The sequence below is a fragment of the Egretta garzetta genome, unplaced genomic scaffold (genome assembly GCF_000687185.1).
Source record: "Egretta garzetta isolate BGI_Z169 unplaced genomic scaffold, ASM68718v1 scaffold713, whole genome shotgun sequence".
Lineage (NCBI taxonomy): Eukaryota > Metazoa > Chordata > Aves > Pelecaniformes > Ardeidae > Egretta > Egretta garzetta.
The window spans coordinates 381,945-401,629 of NW_009259104.1; the positions used below are offsets into that span (position 1 = coordinate 381,945).

The window sequence follows — 19,685 nt, forward strand, 5'->3', positions numbered from 1 at the left end:
TGATAACTGAGACTGGCTGTACTGTTTCATTTCGCAAACAACTTGCGTGGCAATAGAGTTATGTTGGTATGTTGCCTGAAAAATGGGTAACTTGCATGCATGTCAATATACTAGGTACACAACTCCTAATACTTAACTACTTACACTCTATGGGTTACTTCTTGTGCTTAATTGGACCCACTGGATCTCCTGGTTTGCCTGTGGGTAACACAGATGGGACCCTGAATAAGTCACACATTCCTGTCAAATTCCTTAAAAACCAAAAATACAAACCTCTTTTTTCCTTCTACATGCACTCTTCAAAAAAACAAAACAAAACAAAAAAAAGAAAAACCAAACCAATCTAAAACCCCCAACCTTGCTAATTATCAGCTTCTAACCAATCTTCTCAAAACAAAAAAGTTGAGGCAGATTCTTTATGAGAGAAGGTGTTCAGTTTGGTTTTTTTTTTTTTAACACTGCTCTCCCTCCCCAAAGTAGCGTTTTAAAACACATTATTTCCACTCTGCACACAAGAGCACTTTTAACAAAAGTCACTTAAATTTCTATTGAGATGCTGATATTCATGTGTGCTATCACTTTCCAGGTATGATTGAACATGGTCTTACTGACTGCTCGCAGTATAGACCAAGAAAGAGCGTATCGGAGGATGCTGGCTTGCAAGAAAATACACCACAGTTAGATGACTATGTTTCTCTGTCTGCTGCTGATACTTCAAATACAAACTTAGGAATGGGAAAGGGAGGCAGGAAGATGGCAGGAAACCATTCACTGGAAGGTCAAAAAGCAAACGTGCCTTTCTCCCACTCAGAGAAGACTTGCAATGGAACTCAGTCCTCCAATGGTACTGTGCAGCGCTTGAAAGTTCCTTCCCGCACTTCTCCAGCATCCTCTGAAAGTGACTGGGAGACCTTAGATCCTAGCGTTTTGGAGGAGTCTAATTTGAAAGAAGAACATGAAAATACAGCATCAGAACAGGTTGAAAATCTGAGCGAAGGCATGAGCTCAGAAAGCCTTCCAATCACTGTGCAGCCCCAAGCAAATACAGGACACACGGTGCTTGTTCCAGGACTGATATCTGGGTTGGAAGAGGACCAGTATGGTATGCCATTGGCTATTTTTACGAAGGTAAACATGTTGTTTGTGATACCTGGTAACTCATAAAGACATCTGTTTTTCAGAAGTGGCTAATAATTTTGGTTGCCCAGCTCCAGAGGGACAGTAGGGTACTACAAAACATGTAAGTACAGTCTGTGGCAAGTGACTGTGCTCATAGGCAGGTGGAAAGGGGTATGTGCACACATACATGCATTCCACTTTTTTTCGTGTGTATACTTATATACTGTTTTTAATTCTACATGATGGTAACCTGCAGCCCCACTGTGGTTAGCAAATGGTATGTATCAGTAACAACTGTTTTCTTTTACTCTGAAGAATTGTTGATCTGACCTATATGAGGCAAGATCAGAGTACTTAAGAAGTGTTTAGATACCTTAATCTAAACTAAGATTCTGAAAGCTGTATCTTAGCTGACACCTAAGCCTATGTTTTCCTCTTCTAATTTTTTTATATATGTATTTATAAATGTGTATGTGTGTATATATGCACAAAACATGTATGTAAATATGTGTGTATATACACACACACAAATATATATATATATAAAATTTCACCTGTCATGGTAACTCTTTGTGGTTGTCTGTGGCTCTTCTCCTGTGCATGGTGCTGAGCTGCTGCATTTTAAGCTTTTGCTGATGTCTAACTGAACTCCAGGTATTCCAGAGTCTCTCTAAAAACTCTGATGGGCATTGTCAGCCAACAAGTGATACATTTACTAGGGCTGGTTTCCCATAAAAAACAGGGAAGATATGTCCCTTTGAAAGATACTTTTGTCAGTAAAAGAAGTGATATAATAAATTTTGTGGTTTGGTTTTAATGTAATAATCTTTTAGACAAACATTTGCACAGGAAGTAGAAGATTCTGATTTATATCCTCAAGCTGATGAGGTTCAAAGTGGTGTTTCTTCCTTTGGAGGCGTTTCTTTGCATTTCCTTGCAGAACATTGTATTTGATAATTGTGTTTGAGCTTCTGGCAATAACTTTGATTGGAAATGGTATGCTATGAGGGCCCAAGTGAGCAGCTCAAATTTCATTGCCCTGTATTGCCTCACGTCACTGTTAGAAATGCTTTTTCAAGAAAGGTATGCAGTCTGGTGTTTGTCCATACGGTCTTTCTAATGAAAATAATAGCCTGTAAATTGTATTTAGTCTAGTTCTATAGAAAATACTGGATTGAATGCGAGAAGAAAGTAATTGATAAGAGGGCCTACGAGTGCAAACTTTGTTTGCTACTAAGCTCATAAAATGGAAAAGTAAACAATTTATGAAAGCTGACAGTTTCTACATGTTTACCTTCTGTTCCATAAGGGCACTTTTTGAGTTCCTCGAATGTAATTAAAGCAGAAAAGGCTTTACATCTCTAAGTTTTCAGAAAAACGTGATTCAAAGTTAGAGCTTAACCACTTACTGGAAAGTTTAAATCTCTTTAGAGCTCTCTTCTCATGGTTGTTTTATGCCATGCCATGGAAAGACTAATAAATCTGACAAATTTGAATGGGAGGAGAGTTTGCCAGGTGGCATAATAGCATATCAAAGTACACCAGAGCATGAGGAAAAACGGATTCTTTAGTACCAGTTCCGTAAGATCTAATACTCATTTCATTTGCACTCTTCTAAAAAGAATGGAACACATTCATGGAAATAAAAGTTGTTGTACTTTTAGACAAATGTGAATTTGGGAACTGACACTTGATACCTTAAACGGTGAAAGATTTCCAAGACCTTGGTACTAGAGAATACAGTAATTAAACCTTCATTTGCCAGCTTCTTAAGCCGTATTTTTTGAAAAAGTTCCATTTTAGGTTGGTGATTCCTCTCAAAGCACCATTGTTGCTTTGACACAGGCTGTTTGTTTTCAACTGATAAGTGCTTGTCATCTGGAAAGCCATCCCTGTGTCTAATATAAAAAAAGGGAATAGTTGTGCTCCTTTCTTCCATATGTTTCCGATTGCCATGTACTGTGTGATAAAGTGCATGTGCTCTTTGTTTCTGTCCACTATGCCGTTAGCCCTTCTGGGTTTCTACTAGCGAATAAATTTCTTTGTGCTTTATGCAATTGAACAGCTGGAATTAGACTTCGGTATTAGACTTCAGGGGTACGTTGATCCAGTATTTTAAAAGAAAATTACAATACCTACAGCTGCTTCTCAATGATCTCTCAATGACTTACTTCAAAGCCTTTTTTCAAAATGTTTGGGGTTTTTTTTGGAGTTGGAATGCAGGATACTAGATTAACTTACAAGCATGGACTGGCTAAAAAGCACAGTGTATTGCTTTCTATCCTGCTCTTTCTGAAAGCGAGTATGCATAGGCTTATCAAAAATTGATTGCTATCTCTGGAGCCTGGAAATCTCCACCTACAAAATGTGGATAGCAGTCTGTAGCTTCCCTGCATTATGTGCCTCAGGGCTGCCAGAAGACACCATGGTATGCAAGTGGAGAGATGAATCTTTATCTCCATTGACTTCTTGTCTGAACTGACCTGAGACCTCACTGTTGTTTTACGCTGCTTATTCTGTTGCCTTATAAACACCTTTGGTTCCTGTCTTTTGCATTGTATTTCAGTTTCAGTCCTGAGACTGAAAGGCAGCACAACCTCTTGAAAAATTTAATGCATGTGGAATCTGGTTGCTTTGCTTTGCAGATGTAATGTAGCAAAGCAATAGATAATCATGGCTGAAATTGTTATAACCAAGGTTTGTTCTGGATGGAATGTGCTGGTTTTTATTAGAAAAAACTCTGAATGTAGACAGGTTTTGGGTTGGTTTTTTTTTTTTGCCTTGTGTTAATCCTCTAAATATCTGTGTTGCTTTAGGGATACCTTTGTTTGCCATACATGGCACTGCAGCAGCATCATCTCCTGTCAGATGTAACAGTCCGCGGCTTTGTTGCAGGAGCCACCAATATCCTGTTCCGTCAGCAGAAGCATCTGAGTGATGCAATTGTGGAAGTATGAATCTTTGCATTTGAAGTCGTTGAACTGGGCGGGGGGAGGGAGCAGAGGTTGCATTTTAAATATAGCTTTAAAGTTTTACATTCATGCCCCAATTTTGAATTATTTCCCTATGAAATAAATTCTTAAATGCAGAAGCTTATTAAATTTGTATCATTTGTTAGGATAGGATTAGATAAACTGTGCAAAACTAATGCGTGTTTTTCTGTATATTCTTATATCCAATATTTGAATTTGCAGGGTGCTTCTTAAATTTTTATTTTGTTGCTGGTGTAGTTTTACTTTTCATGTCATGGGCTTTTTTCATGACTTTAATAAGGTCTTCAAAAAGGAGTGCTTGCAGCTGAGAAACAGATACAGTTGGATAATAAAGCACATGGTTATTGAATTCCTTCTGATTTAATCAAGAGGTTAAAAAAAAGTATCTAAGAAAATACTGTCAGTTCTAGGAAATAGATACAACCATATAATCAACATTTGGTAACCTAAGATAGCTACATATAGATAACCAACTTAATACATTGAATTGATAATGAAAAAGCCTCTAGGAAAATACATGTGAGCACCAAACTTTTCCTGCCAAATCCTGTCCAATAAGCAGCTTTTACTGTGTGCCAGGAAGATGATCAGATTCTAGTTGTATCAGAGCAGTATCTGACTTTCTGAGAACAGTTAGTTCATTCTTTCTTTGGCCATCTGTTTCTTCTGATATTTTGGGGTACCGTGGGTTTAGATTTAGGTAGCGATATGTAGTAGAATACATATAAGCAGTTTTATTTAGATAAATGTTTACCCTTGGAATTATTTCAAACAGATAGAAGATGCTCATGTACAAATCCACGATCCAGAACTCCGTAAGATCCTGAACCCAACAACTGCTGACCTAAGATTTGCAGATTACTTGGTGAAGCATGTAACTGAGAACAGAGATGATGTTTTCCTTGATGGCACTGGATGGGAAGGAGGAGATGAGTGGATCAGGGCTCAGTTCAGTGCGTATCTTCATGCACTGCTTGCTGCTGTGCTGCAACCAGGTAGAACAGATACCTTGTCTAGGGACTGAGGTGAGGGTGGGCATAATACGCATTTGCTGTGTTGTGTTAAAATGTGTGGCCTATCATTGGATCTCCCTCTGCCTAACGTTTCATTTTAGGCTGCTTTTCTAGTTGTCCTTGGCTATCCATGTTATTCTTTGGCAAGCTTTTTACTAATTCTTGCTTCACAACCTTGCACGTTCTTCTTTGACCGTCTCCTTCTCCTTGACTTTTTAAGCTTTCCTCATAAATAGAAGTACCTGAAACCCCATATATGATGAGACTTTTACAAACTTGGGTGTGTTACAAACTCTGTTGCAACCTCAAGTTAATTTGAGGGAACTAATTGGATTCAAGGAGACATGAAGTTAAATGGCTGTCTTTAGGAGGTTTTACTGGGCTGTTCCATCCCTTTTCCATTCCTGCCATGGTCTTAAGTAAGGATTCACATAAGTGAAAAGTGTCATAGTGGTTTTTGGAGCTCAACATGTTTTGTCCTAACTCAGAGGGAATTCTCTATGTTCCAGCCTTTTGTACATGAATGTAACTAAAAGAATCAGTGATTTATTTGTGGAAAATGTTTAGTTTGCCCAGCGCTGGCCCTGTTAACTTCATTCTCATCATGATTATTCTCAGTTCACATCACTCAGCTAATTCAGATCTTGTTCTGTGGTATTTGTGAGAAAACGTGGGATTGAGAACTTGATTTTAAAGTCTGGAAGATGCTAAGTTCTTTATGTGACAAAATTAATACTTTGAAATGCTACCTTGTTGTTATGAAATGTCAGGGTTTTCTGGAAACTCATACTACTTCATTGGCTGGCTCTAAAATTTTTTCCTGTACTCTTCCGTGTTTTAAAGGGGATGTTGTTATGAGTTTATTCCACAGTAGTTCATACTGCAGTTTTGGAGTGGATTTGGAGTTTATTAAATTTGAGTGAGTAGTAACATAGTACAGCAAAGCCCAGTGTATCTGACCAAAACCAATGCAAATGTTTTTGTTCTTCGTTGCTATGTGGCCGTTTTCTCCCCTTTCCTGTCTTTGCCTAGAGAGTAAGTTAAAAGGCCTATGTTTGGATGACTTTTTTTTTTTTTTCCAGTTGAGCTCTTTACTTAGAACTTTAAAAATTAATTAAAAATAAGAAAAAAAAGGGGTTTTAAGCTTTTTTTCTTTTTTCCCTCTTGGCTTTGTGTATTTGGGACACTTCAAAAATGTTATATTATTTTTACTTTAAAGTGCCCAGTTCTTAGTGCTAGAGTTTTAATGGTCATTGATTTGGTAAGAGCCTGGAAAAATATAATTTTTCTTTAAAAGAAAAAAATAATTTGTCTTGTCTTACATCTCTAATGAATTGCTGCAGATTCTCATACTTATTTTAAATTTATCAGACAATGAAAAGACTTTGTCAGACTTTGGAACGGCATTTGTAGCAGCCTGGAAAAATACCCACAACTACAGAGTATGGAATAGCAACAAGCATCCAGCTCTTGCAGAGGTAAATTCTAGGTAAGGAAGCTTTTTTTTTTTTTTTTTTTTTAAAAATGCTTTTAATATAGGAAGTTCCTAGTAGGCATAGTCAGGTACACCATTCTGTAAAATTACAGCGTTCCCCTTGTTCCTGTTGTAAAGCCCTGAGGGTGAAACTTTGGGGCCCTATTCTGTAAGTACAGAAACCAAGTATTTCTGTTCTTCAATCCCTTACTCTAATTCTGGGCTATAGTTTTATGAAGAAAAACATACCCAGAGTCAGGAGAAGTGAAACTTGTTAAAGTTGATTGTTGGCTGTCCCCAGCTATAGAAAGTTCGTCATTCCTCAGGAATTGTCCTCAGATGGTTCTGCTTTTTATTAATTGCTTCCAGGTGTCCAGGGAATAGCTGTGTCCAGGGTTTTCATTGATGGGGATGGAGGGCAGCTGGCTGGTTTATGTTGCATCTTCTATACTTTGGATTGTTTTATGTGTACTTTCACTCAATGATTAGATGGTAATGCTGTCGGCTGAGCATGTATTTTGTTTAGCATGGGTTATTACTATACTGCAGGGGGTCTTGTTTGCTTTGTCAGCTGCTGTAGTCTGAAGAAGGTTTTTCGTTAAACCTGCAAAGCTCTTTCAGTCTACTTAAGAGACTTTTTTATTTTTTATTTGCTTTGTGTAGCTAGAAGGAGGTGCCTCTGCCTTAGTGTGAAAAGGTTGTTAATATCTGATCTGTAAATAGAAGGCACCGTACAGGTAGTTCATAAGAAATCTAAGGTTGAATAGTCGCTGGGACCTAGCCTTCTGTAAAGTGAAATATAGTGTATCTACAAAAAGCTTTTTTTTTTTTTTTTTTTTTTTTTTTTTTTGGTAAGCCATAGGGAGGAGTACAACTAATAATTGTGTGATATGGATTCATTGTGGAAAAAAAAAATACTTAATGTTTTCTCGGGTTTTTCCTCCTCTTCTAGCCACCCATTCCAGGGACAGTACTCTGTATCAGATGTTAAGTTAAGATTGTCACAGTAAGTATATAGTACTTTGATTTGTTGGGGTGTTTTTATGTGTGGTCAAATATTAATAACTGTATAACTGTTGTTATGATGAACTAAACAAAATAATGGTTTAAATTGGCCATGTACATGAAACTATACTCAACATTCTCTTGCAAAACATCACCACATCTAAAGATGAAACACTTGCCTGAAACAAGGAAAACCAGTGCTAATGCACTATTTTGTGTTTGAATGTTCATAATACAGCCCTGATTTTTGGCACTGCAATTATAATGCTTTTGTGTACTTATTTTTAAAACGTAAACTAAAGCTGTTAAAACTTTTATCAGTGTTTTTCTGTATATTGGCTTTAGGCCTTGTTAGGAGAAAACAGCTTTTTAAAAATTAGATGGTTTTTAATACAGCATTGTTCTAAACCTCTCAAAGTTCACTGTATATGTACTGAGACATGGTTCAGTTTCTTCAGTTTAGAAGTTTAAAATGAGTTTTACATTATCTCTTATTGCACCAAACTCAACTGATCTTTAAAGTTGGTCTCAGCTCTTACCTGTAGTGTTCAAGTCTAAAACTCAGCGGTGCTTGTTATTCCCATAGCTGTTCAGCTCTATCTGAAGCCAGAATTCAGTCCTGGAGTTGCAGTTAACTATCTCGTCTTGTTCATGCACCAAGCAAAACAGATTGTTTTCTGACTTAGCTGTGTTGACCATAAAATATCAGAGACTGGTTCTTTAAGATGCCTGTAAATCAGCAATACATACATGCTGCTGATTCTGCACCTGTCTTGACTGTACACTGTTATTTTCAGTACACTGTGAGTAGACCTAAACCACATGCTAACATAGAAGAAAGAGCTTGAGGTATAAAAAGATTCAGACTTCAGCCTGCTGAATCTTTTTGTTGCTTTTGCTGGCCAATGACAGATTAAATTTCCGTGGTGGCGATTGAGAGTGCAAATGAATCAAGATTTATCTCCAGGTAATTGCCTTCAACAAGGTGCATGCTGATAGCAGCTCTTACTATTAATAGATGGTCTTTGTAGAAAGCCTTAATTTGAAAGATGTGGGGGTGTCTATAATCTTTTACTTGCCCTATTTTTGTGTCTGAAAGGGGAGATACTAACTCTTCTGAGTAGCCTGAAATCAATCTCAAAGGACCAGTAGTTCTTAGTGTGTCTCTAATAATAAGTATTTTTACAGCAGTGCCTTTATTCTTCAGATGTGACTTTGCTATCAGATACTCATCAAAATACTTAACTTTTGCAAACAGAGCCTAAAGTTGTTCTTGGTGTACTCTATTCTTTCTGCTTTTTGCATCTACACTGAAGATTTTGAAAGTGGGAAAAGAACGTAGCATGCTGTGTTGTTAAGTTTTACATAAATGGGTTTGCAAAGCCTTAAATGTGGAGTTGAATGTTACAATTTAAAACTAAATGAGATTATTTTCAAGTGATAACACTTGTGCAGTAGAATGTGATCGCTTTTGTACTTTCCTTTCCGAATGATGGTAGCGTCTGTCATCTTTTTGCATTTCTTTAACAAAAGCATGAGTGTAAACTGTACCTGATCAAAAATTTAATCTTAGAGCAAAATACAAAGTAAACTATTCAGAAAAAAGAATAATGAATGATCAGTAACACTGATTTGTTTAAAGCTGATGTGTTAGGGCTAAAACTTCTCAAAGTTACTGCAAATCTGACTTTGTAATTTAGAATATAAATGCATTTTGATAAACCTTTAGGAAAGGTATAAAGTGTGTTTTATAAGAATGAACCGTTGGGTGTTTTGATTCCTGTCTTGCTGACAGTATCTTTTCTTCCTCCGAGAAGCTTGCCTAACTGATCTGTGTGGATAAAGATGCATGCAGCCTTGATCATATGTGTATGTGTATACACACACACACAAAACAATATATATATGTATGCTATATAAATCTGTGTGTGTATTGATATGTTCTAACTATGCATTTTATTTACACCTGGAAGTAATAAGAAGTCAGTCAACTAACAGCATTCATTATCGCTCTTGTTTAGCTCTGTGCAGAACAGTGAACGTGGAAAGAAAATTGGAAATGTGATGGTTTCTACTAGCCGAAACGTTGTGCAAACGGGAAAAGCTGTAGGTAAGAAATGTCTTTAAAACTAGCTTGCATCCAAGCCGCATCTTTTTTGAAGAAGCATCCTATATCTCAGTTATATTTCATTTTAATCCAAGTGTACTTTATAACATACATATGAAACGGAGCAACATTTTGAGGGGTAAAGCTGCTGATTGAGGCGCTCTATATTGCCTGATAGTGGAAGGAGAAGCAGCTAGGCCAAAGAAATTAGTGTCAGTTCCTTTTCTAGTCTGGGCTGGAGATGAACACAGGAAGGGAGATGTTCTGGGAAAAGCTTTTACATAATCTGGAAATGCTTAAGACCACACCACCACCTTCCACATGGAGCTATTCTCATTTTTATATTACTTTTGACTGAAACTATCCAGAGCTGGTTCAAATCGTAGGAGGACCTTGTCAGTTTCTGCGGGTTTTGCAATAGTCTGTCATTTTCTGGAAAAGCACTTGTTGCACTTGAAGGGGGGCAACATCGCATTGTCATCTTGCAGTGTAAGATAACGTGCATTCACCCACTGAAGAATCTGATAGTTGTTCTGCAGTAGCTTTCCCAAAATTGTTTAGCTTCCTCTTTTATTCCATTGGAGTCTTCTTACTCTTTTTGCAGTTGTACAATCTGGCAAGGAGCGCCTTTTGGCCTTAAGTTTAGCAAGTTTTCCAGGGCAAAGGACAACATAGGCCATTTCTGCTCAGCTACTATGTTCAAGTTCTTTGAATATTTTCTGACGTAGACTCTGGACTGGGATTTTAAATCCCAAATTGGACAACTGATTGTGTGATTCTTTTTTTGTAGTAGTTTAGTAATGATAACGCTACACTATTGACCTTCGTTCTCTTGTTTTGTAATGCAGGTCAGTCAGTTGGAGGAGCCTTCACAAGTGCGAAATCAGCTATGTCATCATGGTTTTCCACTTTTACGCAGTCTACACAAAGCCTCGGGGACTAAATGATGGTTTTGCACAATGCTGCTGAGTATTTTGTGTGCAATGCTTTCTCTGAGCTGTAAAAAGACCACTCCGAAACATCGGAGTGGAGATTAATTACCCAGGACCAAACCAAGATATACATTGCTTGCAAGCAGATGTGGAATGTTACCATTCAGCTTCACTAGAGGTATAGAAGAATGGTGAGTGTCTCCATACAATGGGATGGCATTTGCAGTATATTGGTTGTATTTAAAATGACTACTTCTCTTTAAAACTGAGCCTTTATAAAGACATTAGCAAACAGGGCTTGTTGCAAGCCAAATGTGTCTGACTTTAGATTTGTACATTTTCTTGGATGTTGAAAATATTTATGTAAACTAGTTATATTTTTCAATCCAAATAGCTAAATGTTTGTGAATTCTTGTTAGAAATAAGCAGAGTATAAATACTGATTGCTCTTTCAGGTTGGATTTGAGAGCATCTCTGCAAAAAGTATACGGTGGAAACCCTTAAAGGGTTCCAAGCCAGGTGGAACTTTCTTGCTTTCACCTACAAACTAAAATCGGCAGGGTGCAGAGTAAGACTGTGGCCAACTTAAGGGGTTTTTTCCTTTCTCCTCTGTAGCCATGTACAGTTGTTTGCATTACTCTGTCTCTAGCTCTCTTTGTGTCCCCAAATCTGTGTGACAGTTGCGAAATCAGTATTTTCTTGATGTTATGCAGTAGGCCTTCATAACTTTGCATATGTTTTGGCTGTGTTTTTACCCTGGGACGTGAATGGGATTCCAGTTGGAGAGATCTCTTCAGGAAAAGTATTACAAAACAATTCTCCCAAACTGGGATTGGATCATAGACAATTTTGTGAGGTCTTGCTCTATTAGGATGTAATTACACCATCAATGTAGTTACATGCATATGAATACAAAGTACTAAAACCATCTAAAACTAGCACAGTAGCAAAATCTGCGTGGTGCTTTTGGGTTTGTTTTGTTTGTTTGGTGGTTTGGGGTTTTTTTGCTGGTAAAGGTATGAAGACTCTTCCAAATGAAAATCGCCTATATCGATTTTCTGTGTTGACTCAGGGAATGTTCTGTTTGGATAACTGCCTCTTTTCATAAGGAAAGTAACACTAGAATTGGGAGAGTAACTGAAATGGCTCAGTTCGTATCCTTGAATGAAAAAATATAGTTTATATGAAAGATGTGGCATAATGCTGTGTTTCATATGTAATGTGCACGCGGCGTCTTCTGTACGCAAGCATGTTCCACTTCCTACGTTTCCTGATTCTGAGAGAGATTATCTCCTGTTTCTTGCAATGTGTGTGCCTCTGCGTGCCTTCTAACATCCCCACCTGATAGCTGTTAACATTTCCTACATGACATAGTCAAATGTTCCAACTTTCTGTAGTAAAAGGCTCTTAGTTTATTGCCTCTTCAGTATCTGTCAGTGTTTTGCCATGTTCTTTTCTGGGGCCAAGGTTTCCAGTCATGGTTATTTCTTCTATTCCTCAAAATACAGCAGCTGTACAAGAGATAAACAAGAAGGCTTGAATGTAATTGGTTTAAGAAATTAAGTTCTAATTTCTTTAGGTGCTTTTGAAAAGCTATTAGAAAAGCCACACTTGTATCACATAGTTCTTGTCCAGGAACTTAGTTTTCAGTTTTACTGCTTCAAACAGCAATTTGAAAACACAGGATCTGATTTAGAGCCTTTGTTAATATTTTCCAGGACAAACTAGATGGAATGGCCATGGAAAACCTGAGAGTACACAGCTAGTTTGAGTAGTTTCATTTGAGCAGGGCAAAAAACGCCCCTAAAGCTCTACTAATGTACTGCTTCTGACATACAAGTAAAATGTATCTATAGAACTGCAACTATTGCTCCTGGTCTCTCTGTGTGTTTGTGTATCTCCTAAAACTTCTGATGCTCTTTTCTGTTTTATTCCACAGCTATGTTACATCTTTTTCAAAGACTAAGTAATACTTGATATGCAGGAATTGCTCTGGTGAAATAAGACTAGGGCTGCATTTATTCATGGTGAGTCTAGAGCTGTCTGATTCAGCATGCAGATAAGAAAATAATCAAAAATAATCACTTGCTTTTATGAAATGGCTAACGTATTGTCTGCTGTCTGGGATTTAAGTGGTCAGGCTTCATGTTGTAGTGAAGACTGAATAAAGGTGCGTAAAGACTTCAAGCACCTATAAAACTAACTTCAGCGACTTAAGGCACACTAGGTAAACTTAGGCTTAGGAGCTCATGATGGTGAGTTCTAGGAGCCAGGCAAGTTGTTGGTATTTATATGTGCAAGGTATAGAAACAGGACCTTCAAGGATCCATTTTAATATCCTTGTCACCTCCTCACTTGAGTTTCTTCTGTAGAATTCTCCTGTGCCCCAAATTTGTATAGCTGATTTGTTAGCTCTCTGCATTCCCCTTACTCGCACAGACTCCTTCACTGGCCCAAGGATATTAGAAAGCCGATTTTTTTTTTTAATTTTTTTTTTTTTTTTTTCCCGTTGGTAGATTGATCTGAGGAAAGGCAGAATGAGGTGCCCTCTGCAGCGCTAAGCTGATGCACGGCTGCTTGCTGCTTTGTACAGGGACTCTGTTGTGATATTTCACAGTATTTCTTTTACGGGCAAGAAGACCAGACAGATCTTTCTCTGCAGTATTTTTCCCCCTCTCCCAGCTGTCTCTGTTGTGGACCCAAACATACAACCTGATTCAGAGTATTTCCCTTGCTTTATAAATGTTAGAATAAGAAACTTGTATTAATTTTCAGCCTTTTTAAGAAATGGCATCCTGCTGGCATCCTGCTAGCAAGTTGGACTGTGATTTAAACTCACACAGTGATTAAGACTCATGCAGTAGGTAGAGATGAAGTGATCTTCATAATATGTGGTCTTCATTAACATGTATGTTTGCTCTTTGACATTTGCTTAAACTTACTTTTGGGCTGTAGGAAGGCATGCAGCTGCTGAGGTTCATTAAGTTCATGCAGTCCTCTTTTTAATTTAACGGTTGTAACCTCTTTAGTTAAATCCAGTGCAAATACAAGTTATTTTCCTCCCCTCCATTTTAAAACTTCCAGTGCAAGCATTATTACTTATTCAGAAAGATTTAGGCAGTCAGCTTCCATTTGAAAGATCTCTTGACATCCATTTCTGCACTGCAAGAAACACTGAGTGCTAACTGAATTGGTGATAGTGCCTCTAATGAGTCAGCTGTGAAGCTGTTGTTACAGCTCTGTCATGGTGTATGTTGCAAAGGTATTTCTGGCTGTCAGTGTGCAGCATGAACTGACTTACAGTGGCGCACCTCTCAACTTTCTGGCATCAAAGGTATCAACCTCTGCTGTTTTGTGTGTGCCAGCATTTGAGGAACTGCCTATTGAGCATAGATAGGAGATAGAAGACCCCCAAACCCCACAAGACTAAGTATTGCTGACCTAATAATTTCATTTGACTAAAATGTTCAGCATTTTTCATCAATCATTTTCATGTCATAACCTTAATTTCTGTACGCTTCTGACACGTTTCCTCAAATACCACAATGTAATTATCATTTTTAGATCGGTGTCCTAGTTCATTGCACTTGTTTGACCCTGTACATTTGTTTTAAGCACCTTTGTAATTCAATTTAGTATTTTGCCTAAAGAAGCTTCTGATTTCCATAGAAATTATTACTAAGCAGAGAAACTAATGTGGCAGTATTTAATTGTAAAAGGGAAGGGGTGAATGCCATTTTTAAACATAGAAACTGTTGCTTGATAATTGAACATACAAGTAATGTATTTGATTTTTCTTGTGCTGCTTGAAACATAAATACATCCAGCCTGCAGAAAGCTGTCTGCTCAAAAAGCTGTATTATTTTAAGAAATTCAGATTAATTTAAGAAATTAGTCCCACTTGCAGGCATCTGTTTTTTGGTATTGGTAACTGCTTGTAACACACTGGCAGTCTTTTTCTTTAAATTTGTCTTCCATTTAAACTGATTGTGGATGTTGCTTTTGCAAATTTGGGACAAGAGGATCCTCTAGCGTGGCGCTTTATTCCCTGTTGAGTACTGCTCATTGTAAATTGAAGTCTTTAGTAGGTCACGGAGCTCTCTTACATCAGGAAGAACTTCAGGTAGAACTGTAAAATTTTGATCTAGATTTAGCTTCAAAATAGTATGTAGTTCACGTGGATTGTGACATCTAGTCAAAATCGGGATGCTGAGTAAATTAATTGCTGCAACATCTAGCACTCTGCTGTAGTAAGCTATTCACTAACGGGTTATTTTAAAACTTTAAAACTTCTGCTGTAACTGTCACTACCTAGCTGAGAATGAGTTGGTGAATTACTGTTTCCACTAGGAGGAAACACAAATGCCTTGAATAACATTCAGATGAGAATTACCTGTAGCTTGTGGCTCAAACACGGTTGCAGTTCTCTAAAACTTGAAGTTTTTCTGATGGTATGCAAGTAGTTGTTCAAACAGACTGAAAGATAAATTTATATCATGTTGTTTATGCAGCACAACTTTACTTTCTTGCATGTACTTAGTTTTCATTAAAAGGGGCAACTTGGAGAGTATTCATTTAAGGGCAGAAACACTACATTATTGTACGGTGATTAAAGGTGTGTGACAAATCGCTTCATGGTGTTTTGAGTCTTTAATACTATAGTAGAGGAGAGACTGACTTGAAAAAGCAGGCACAGAGCTTTAGTACTGTGACGTTTCTGGTCTTGACCCCATTCTTTAACAAATACTAGAAGTAGTGTTTGGATTCATTAAAAAAAAAGTATCACTTCTGTCAGTTAAATAGTCAGTTAAACAGTGAACCTTACTCAGATTATTTTATTCCCCATAAATTGATGTTAGGTGTGCACAACTTCTGTATGCAGGTGGCTTAATCTTAGTTGTGATGGAACTTGGAAGTCTAGCTGTCCTGTTGAGTCCTTCTGTATAGGTTCAAAATTGCCTAATCACACATTGCTCCTCTTGTAATACTATTCCAAAATCAACTGAGAGAAAATAAGATTATTTTTTTGTTGTTAATTCCCTGCCTGAATTTACTGACCAATATTGATGAAAGCATAATTACTATTTGCCTCAACAGTAGCAGAGAAAACCTACAAAATCTTCTTTTCTTGTCTTAATCTAGATCACCAAGAAAGCAACACTGCTTTCTAGATCAGGTGAGCGTAAAGAAAATCAAGAAAGGATGGTTAGACTGAAGGAAGAAGAGTTACCAAAAGTGAAGGCAGATGTAGAGGTATTTCATTGTCTTCAAAACAATAGGGGGAATAACATCACTTGCATGTTATACGAAACAGATGGAAAACACTGAAGAAGCAAACGGAGTTGGTCTCTTGTCTGTGAATTCAGAGACTTTATAAAACGCACACAAAAACGCAGTCGAGAATTTTAAAAGTTCAGGCACCCCAGAAAGTGGCGAAAATAACGCTGAGTTTAATTTACTGCCTAATACGACCTGTGGTTACTGACCTTTGCTGCTGTTAATAAATTGTGTGTCTATGTATTTTGATGTGTGTAATGCTGTGCCAGAGAGCTGGCTGGAGAGTATGTCCACTCCTAAGCTGTGGGACTAGATTCTTTTTTTTTTTTTTTTTATATCTTAATAAAAACATGTGCTGAGGATTAAATTAGCTAGCCATCCCTCTAGCACTTTTTAGATAACATCTCAGCATAAAGGTTTAATTTGATATTTAGCACATAATCTGAATAGACTTTAAGGTCTGCATCACATCAGTACCTTTTTAGTACTTTTTATTGTCCTGTTTACTGGCTCTTTGGTCATATTAATGCAGTAGAGGTGCCTATATTTAGTTTTTACTATTTTAAGCGAGGAAGTCACGTAATGCTTCAGGGGACCAGTCGCGCTTCAACAACTGTGTACGTACAATGCTTAAAACCTTTCTTTGCTGAAACTAAGGTATCTCGTTTCACAAGTTAGACCAGGCCATGGAAGAGCTATGGAGGGGAGGACAGCACAGGCGGAGAGAGACTTCTATTACTCCGCTTCATCTCCATGCCTGTCCCATCTTCTCAGTTAGTCCTTTCCTCCATGTCACGGTTTCTGTAACCCGGTGCTGACCCAGGTCTTGCTCTCACCTGCTGGTTCAGGCTGTTTACCAACCTCTTCCATACCGGAACTCAGGAGGTGTGCAAAGACATACGGGTTTCATACAGACTGCCTCCCGGCATCGCGAGTGATCCCTGCGTGTTACTCAGTCTGCTGGTACTCCTCCTCCAGGCTGCAAGCTCTATGAGTAAGCACTCTGCCTTGCCGAATTGTACTCATGATAAACATCGTAGGAGGGAGATACTTTAAATAATTTTGAAGTGGAACTAAACAGAACTTTGTCTGGCTCATGTTGAGCATGAAGTGGAAAGAAACTGGTTTTAAGGGTGAGCCTACTTCAGAGCCTGCCTAAATTAAAGCTCCTTTCATGTAGGAATCCAGATCCAAAAAGAGAAAACAATTTGAAGGTAGCTGTACATGGGGAGGAGAGGAGGAAAAACACTGAGCCTGCAGTAAGTTCAGTGGCCTGCAGGTTTGTCCACAGGTGTTCCTTAGCTGTACTGCAGTGTACAGAAACACTGAGATGTGAAATGAGAAATGCTGTGGAAAGCAGGGCTTTAAACCAGGCAGTGCTTTAAATCTTTAAAAAAAAAAAAAAAAAGTCTTTAGCATTTTATCAAATTATTTTCCCCCCAAATTAGCTACCTGTCTGATCCTGTTCTCTGTAAAGCTTGACGCAGTTCACTGCCCTAGATCTGACTGGTCCCTTTAGAGCAAAAATTAAACTTGCAATTAGGTATGTATTTAAACAACTGTAAAAATGAGTGGATGCATTAAAAAGGAGCAGATCACTTCTTTTTATGACTTCAGGTAGAGGGAACTGAAACTGAGGAGTACTAACTTAAAGTAGTTCTACCAGAAAAGCAGCACACTTTTGCAAATATGGCAAAGCTTGAGGACATACAAAGCTGATTCATTGAACCTTGTCTGTAAACATCCTTCAAAGCCAAGTACAGCTCGAATAAGCTCATATTAGGCTGAAGCTTTGTAATAAGATACTACTTTATGAAGGCTTTAATCATATTTGCTCTATTTATGAAATGAGAACTGCCAGGTTTTTTTCAGCTGTTGTCTTCATTCCCAGAAGCCTTTCTCCAATTCTACTGCTAGTGACCATTTCCAGGCACGTGACAAGGCTTTGCCTGCACAGTTTCCTTCTCCAATTAGCTAAGGAAAGAATTTAAGCTTGAGAATAGCATTTGCCAGCTGTGTTTTCTGTTGGGGTTGAATACTGACTGCAGCAAGTACTTGTATAAGTGAATAGTAAGTATGTCTCTAACAGAGTCACTAGAGAGCTGTCCAACACTTGACTGGCTTGTACATGTCTTTAAGTACTGTATTGTTAATAGTATTTTAATTTTAAATAAGGTGCCACATCATCATAGGCTGTATAAAATACAAAAAATGCAGATAGTATCTAGAAACAATATAAAAATATTAAAAATGCAGACTAGCAGGAAGCCATGGAGACCATCTGTATTTTAAAAGATTTTCCTAAATGGATAAAATCAGGGACAGTTCTTCCAGGTTCTGAGAAGCAACTGTGACTTCACCAATTTCCTACTCCCATTTACCTTTTTCCCCCCCTCTTCAGTAAGAAACTATGCATGAGATTTTTAAACTTGAGTTGAAAGTTCTCAGTAACAGAACAAAACCCCTGGGCTCCTTCACCAGCTGTAGATTTTCTATGCTTGAGGAAAATAGGCTTGCCCTAAGGCTGAATGCAGGCTAAAGTGAGAATGACCCACAGACCTGAGTAGTCCTTTCCAGCTGGACTTACCAGGATACCACTCATATTTTTGCCAAGGTCTGTAATCCTCCAAATTGCATTATAAAGTAGTAGCTGCTGGTTTTGTTTTATTGTATATTCCCTCAAACAGGCCTGGAACTGCATGTGCCAGACTACACGAAAGTAATATAAACAGAGCTATCAGCAGGATCCCCTGAGCCACTTCTCCCCTCTTACCTAAGCAATTCAGTTTTTTTTAAAAGAACTAAAACAAAACCCAGAATGATGTAATGGTAAATGCAAACCTGTTATGTCACCTTCATAAAAAAAAATATAGTTACTTGCCTCTTTCTGTTGGAGCCATCATTATTCTGGGCCCCATAAATCCTTACACAGTACAAAACACCAAAGCATGAGAAGTTTTATACAAGGCAGGTTCATCTAAAGTCCCTTTTCTGGTCAAAACCTTTAATAATTGTACAAGACAAACTTTGTAAATCTGAGACCTAGCCACAAAAATATGCAGGTGGCTTCTTTGTCAAAAGCTGTTAATTGTATTTACTGGAATAAGAAACAGAATTAAGGAAAAGTGAGTCTGGGCAATTGAGTAAATAAACTTGATATTAAAGACTGAAAATAGCGCTCTCATCTTCTGAGCTCATGGAAAAGATTCCTTCATTACCTCCCCAGTGCCTGTTGTTCTTCACTTTCTGAAGAGCAGAATTTGTCCCACAATAAAAAAAAAAATGCCGGTTTAGAAGAGGGCTTCAAGTTCTATGTAAGCCTCAGTTTGACTTCAGTACCTCATTTCCAGCTTTCACCAACCAGTAAACACAGTCAGCTAATTAACATATACCTCTCCAGGCTTTTCGCAGCTCAGCTATTTCTAGTTGCCTTCAACAAACTACTTGCCAGAAGCATGCATGCGCTGGGAGGGTGCCCTAACTGCATCTACTGCAACCAGAAAGCACACTCAGATTCACTTGGATTCAGTCTTTTTTAATAAATTAATGTCATTCAAAATACAGTGCCAGAACATGATGCAGCTGAACATGCTAGTAAGGTTTGTCATGAAGCACCTGTGTTCATGTTAGATTGGCGGCACCCCGCTACTGCTAGTGGTTCCTGGGATTAATGCCAGAGCAGCACTGGTCATCTGCTCTCCTGCACACAGAGCACAGGATATTCCTGAACGGTTTGCTCCCCTCCTCCCACCCCTCCCCCCCCCC

The 19,685-nt window shown here is 38.1% G+C and overlaps 1 protein-coding gene across 1 annotated transcript in view; it reads left to right on the plus strand.

The window, feature by feature from the left end:
• The window catches only part of AVL9 (AVL9 cell migration associated), a 27,071-nt gene extending 11,297 nt beyond the window's left edge, over positions 1–15,774 (plus strand). The window contains exons 10-16 of the mRNA XM_035890837.1: positions 561–1,128; positions 3,936–4,070; positions 4,888–5,107; positions 6,497–6,614; positions 7,552–7,605; positions 9,626–9,714; positions 10,560–15,774. Coding sequence (XP_035746730.1) covers positions 561–1,128; positions 3,936–4,070; positions 4,888–5,107; positions 6,497–6,614; positions 7,552–7,605; positions 9,626–9,714; positions 10,560–10,654 — 1,279 coding nt within the window. The 3' untranslated portion in view covers positions 10,655–15,774. The remainder of the gene's footprint in view (positions 1–560; positions 1,129–3,935; positions 4,071–4,887; positions 5,108–6,496; positions 6,615–7,551; positions 7,606–9,625; positions 9,715–10,559) is intronic.
• Positions 15,775–19,685: the final 3,911 nt, after the last annotated feature.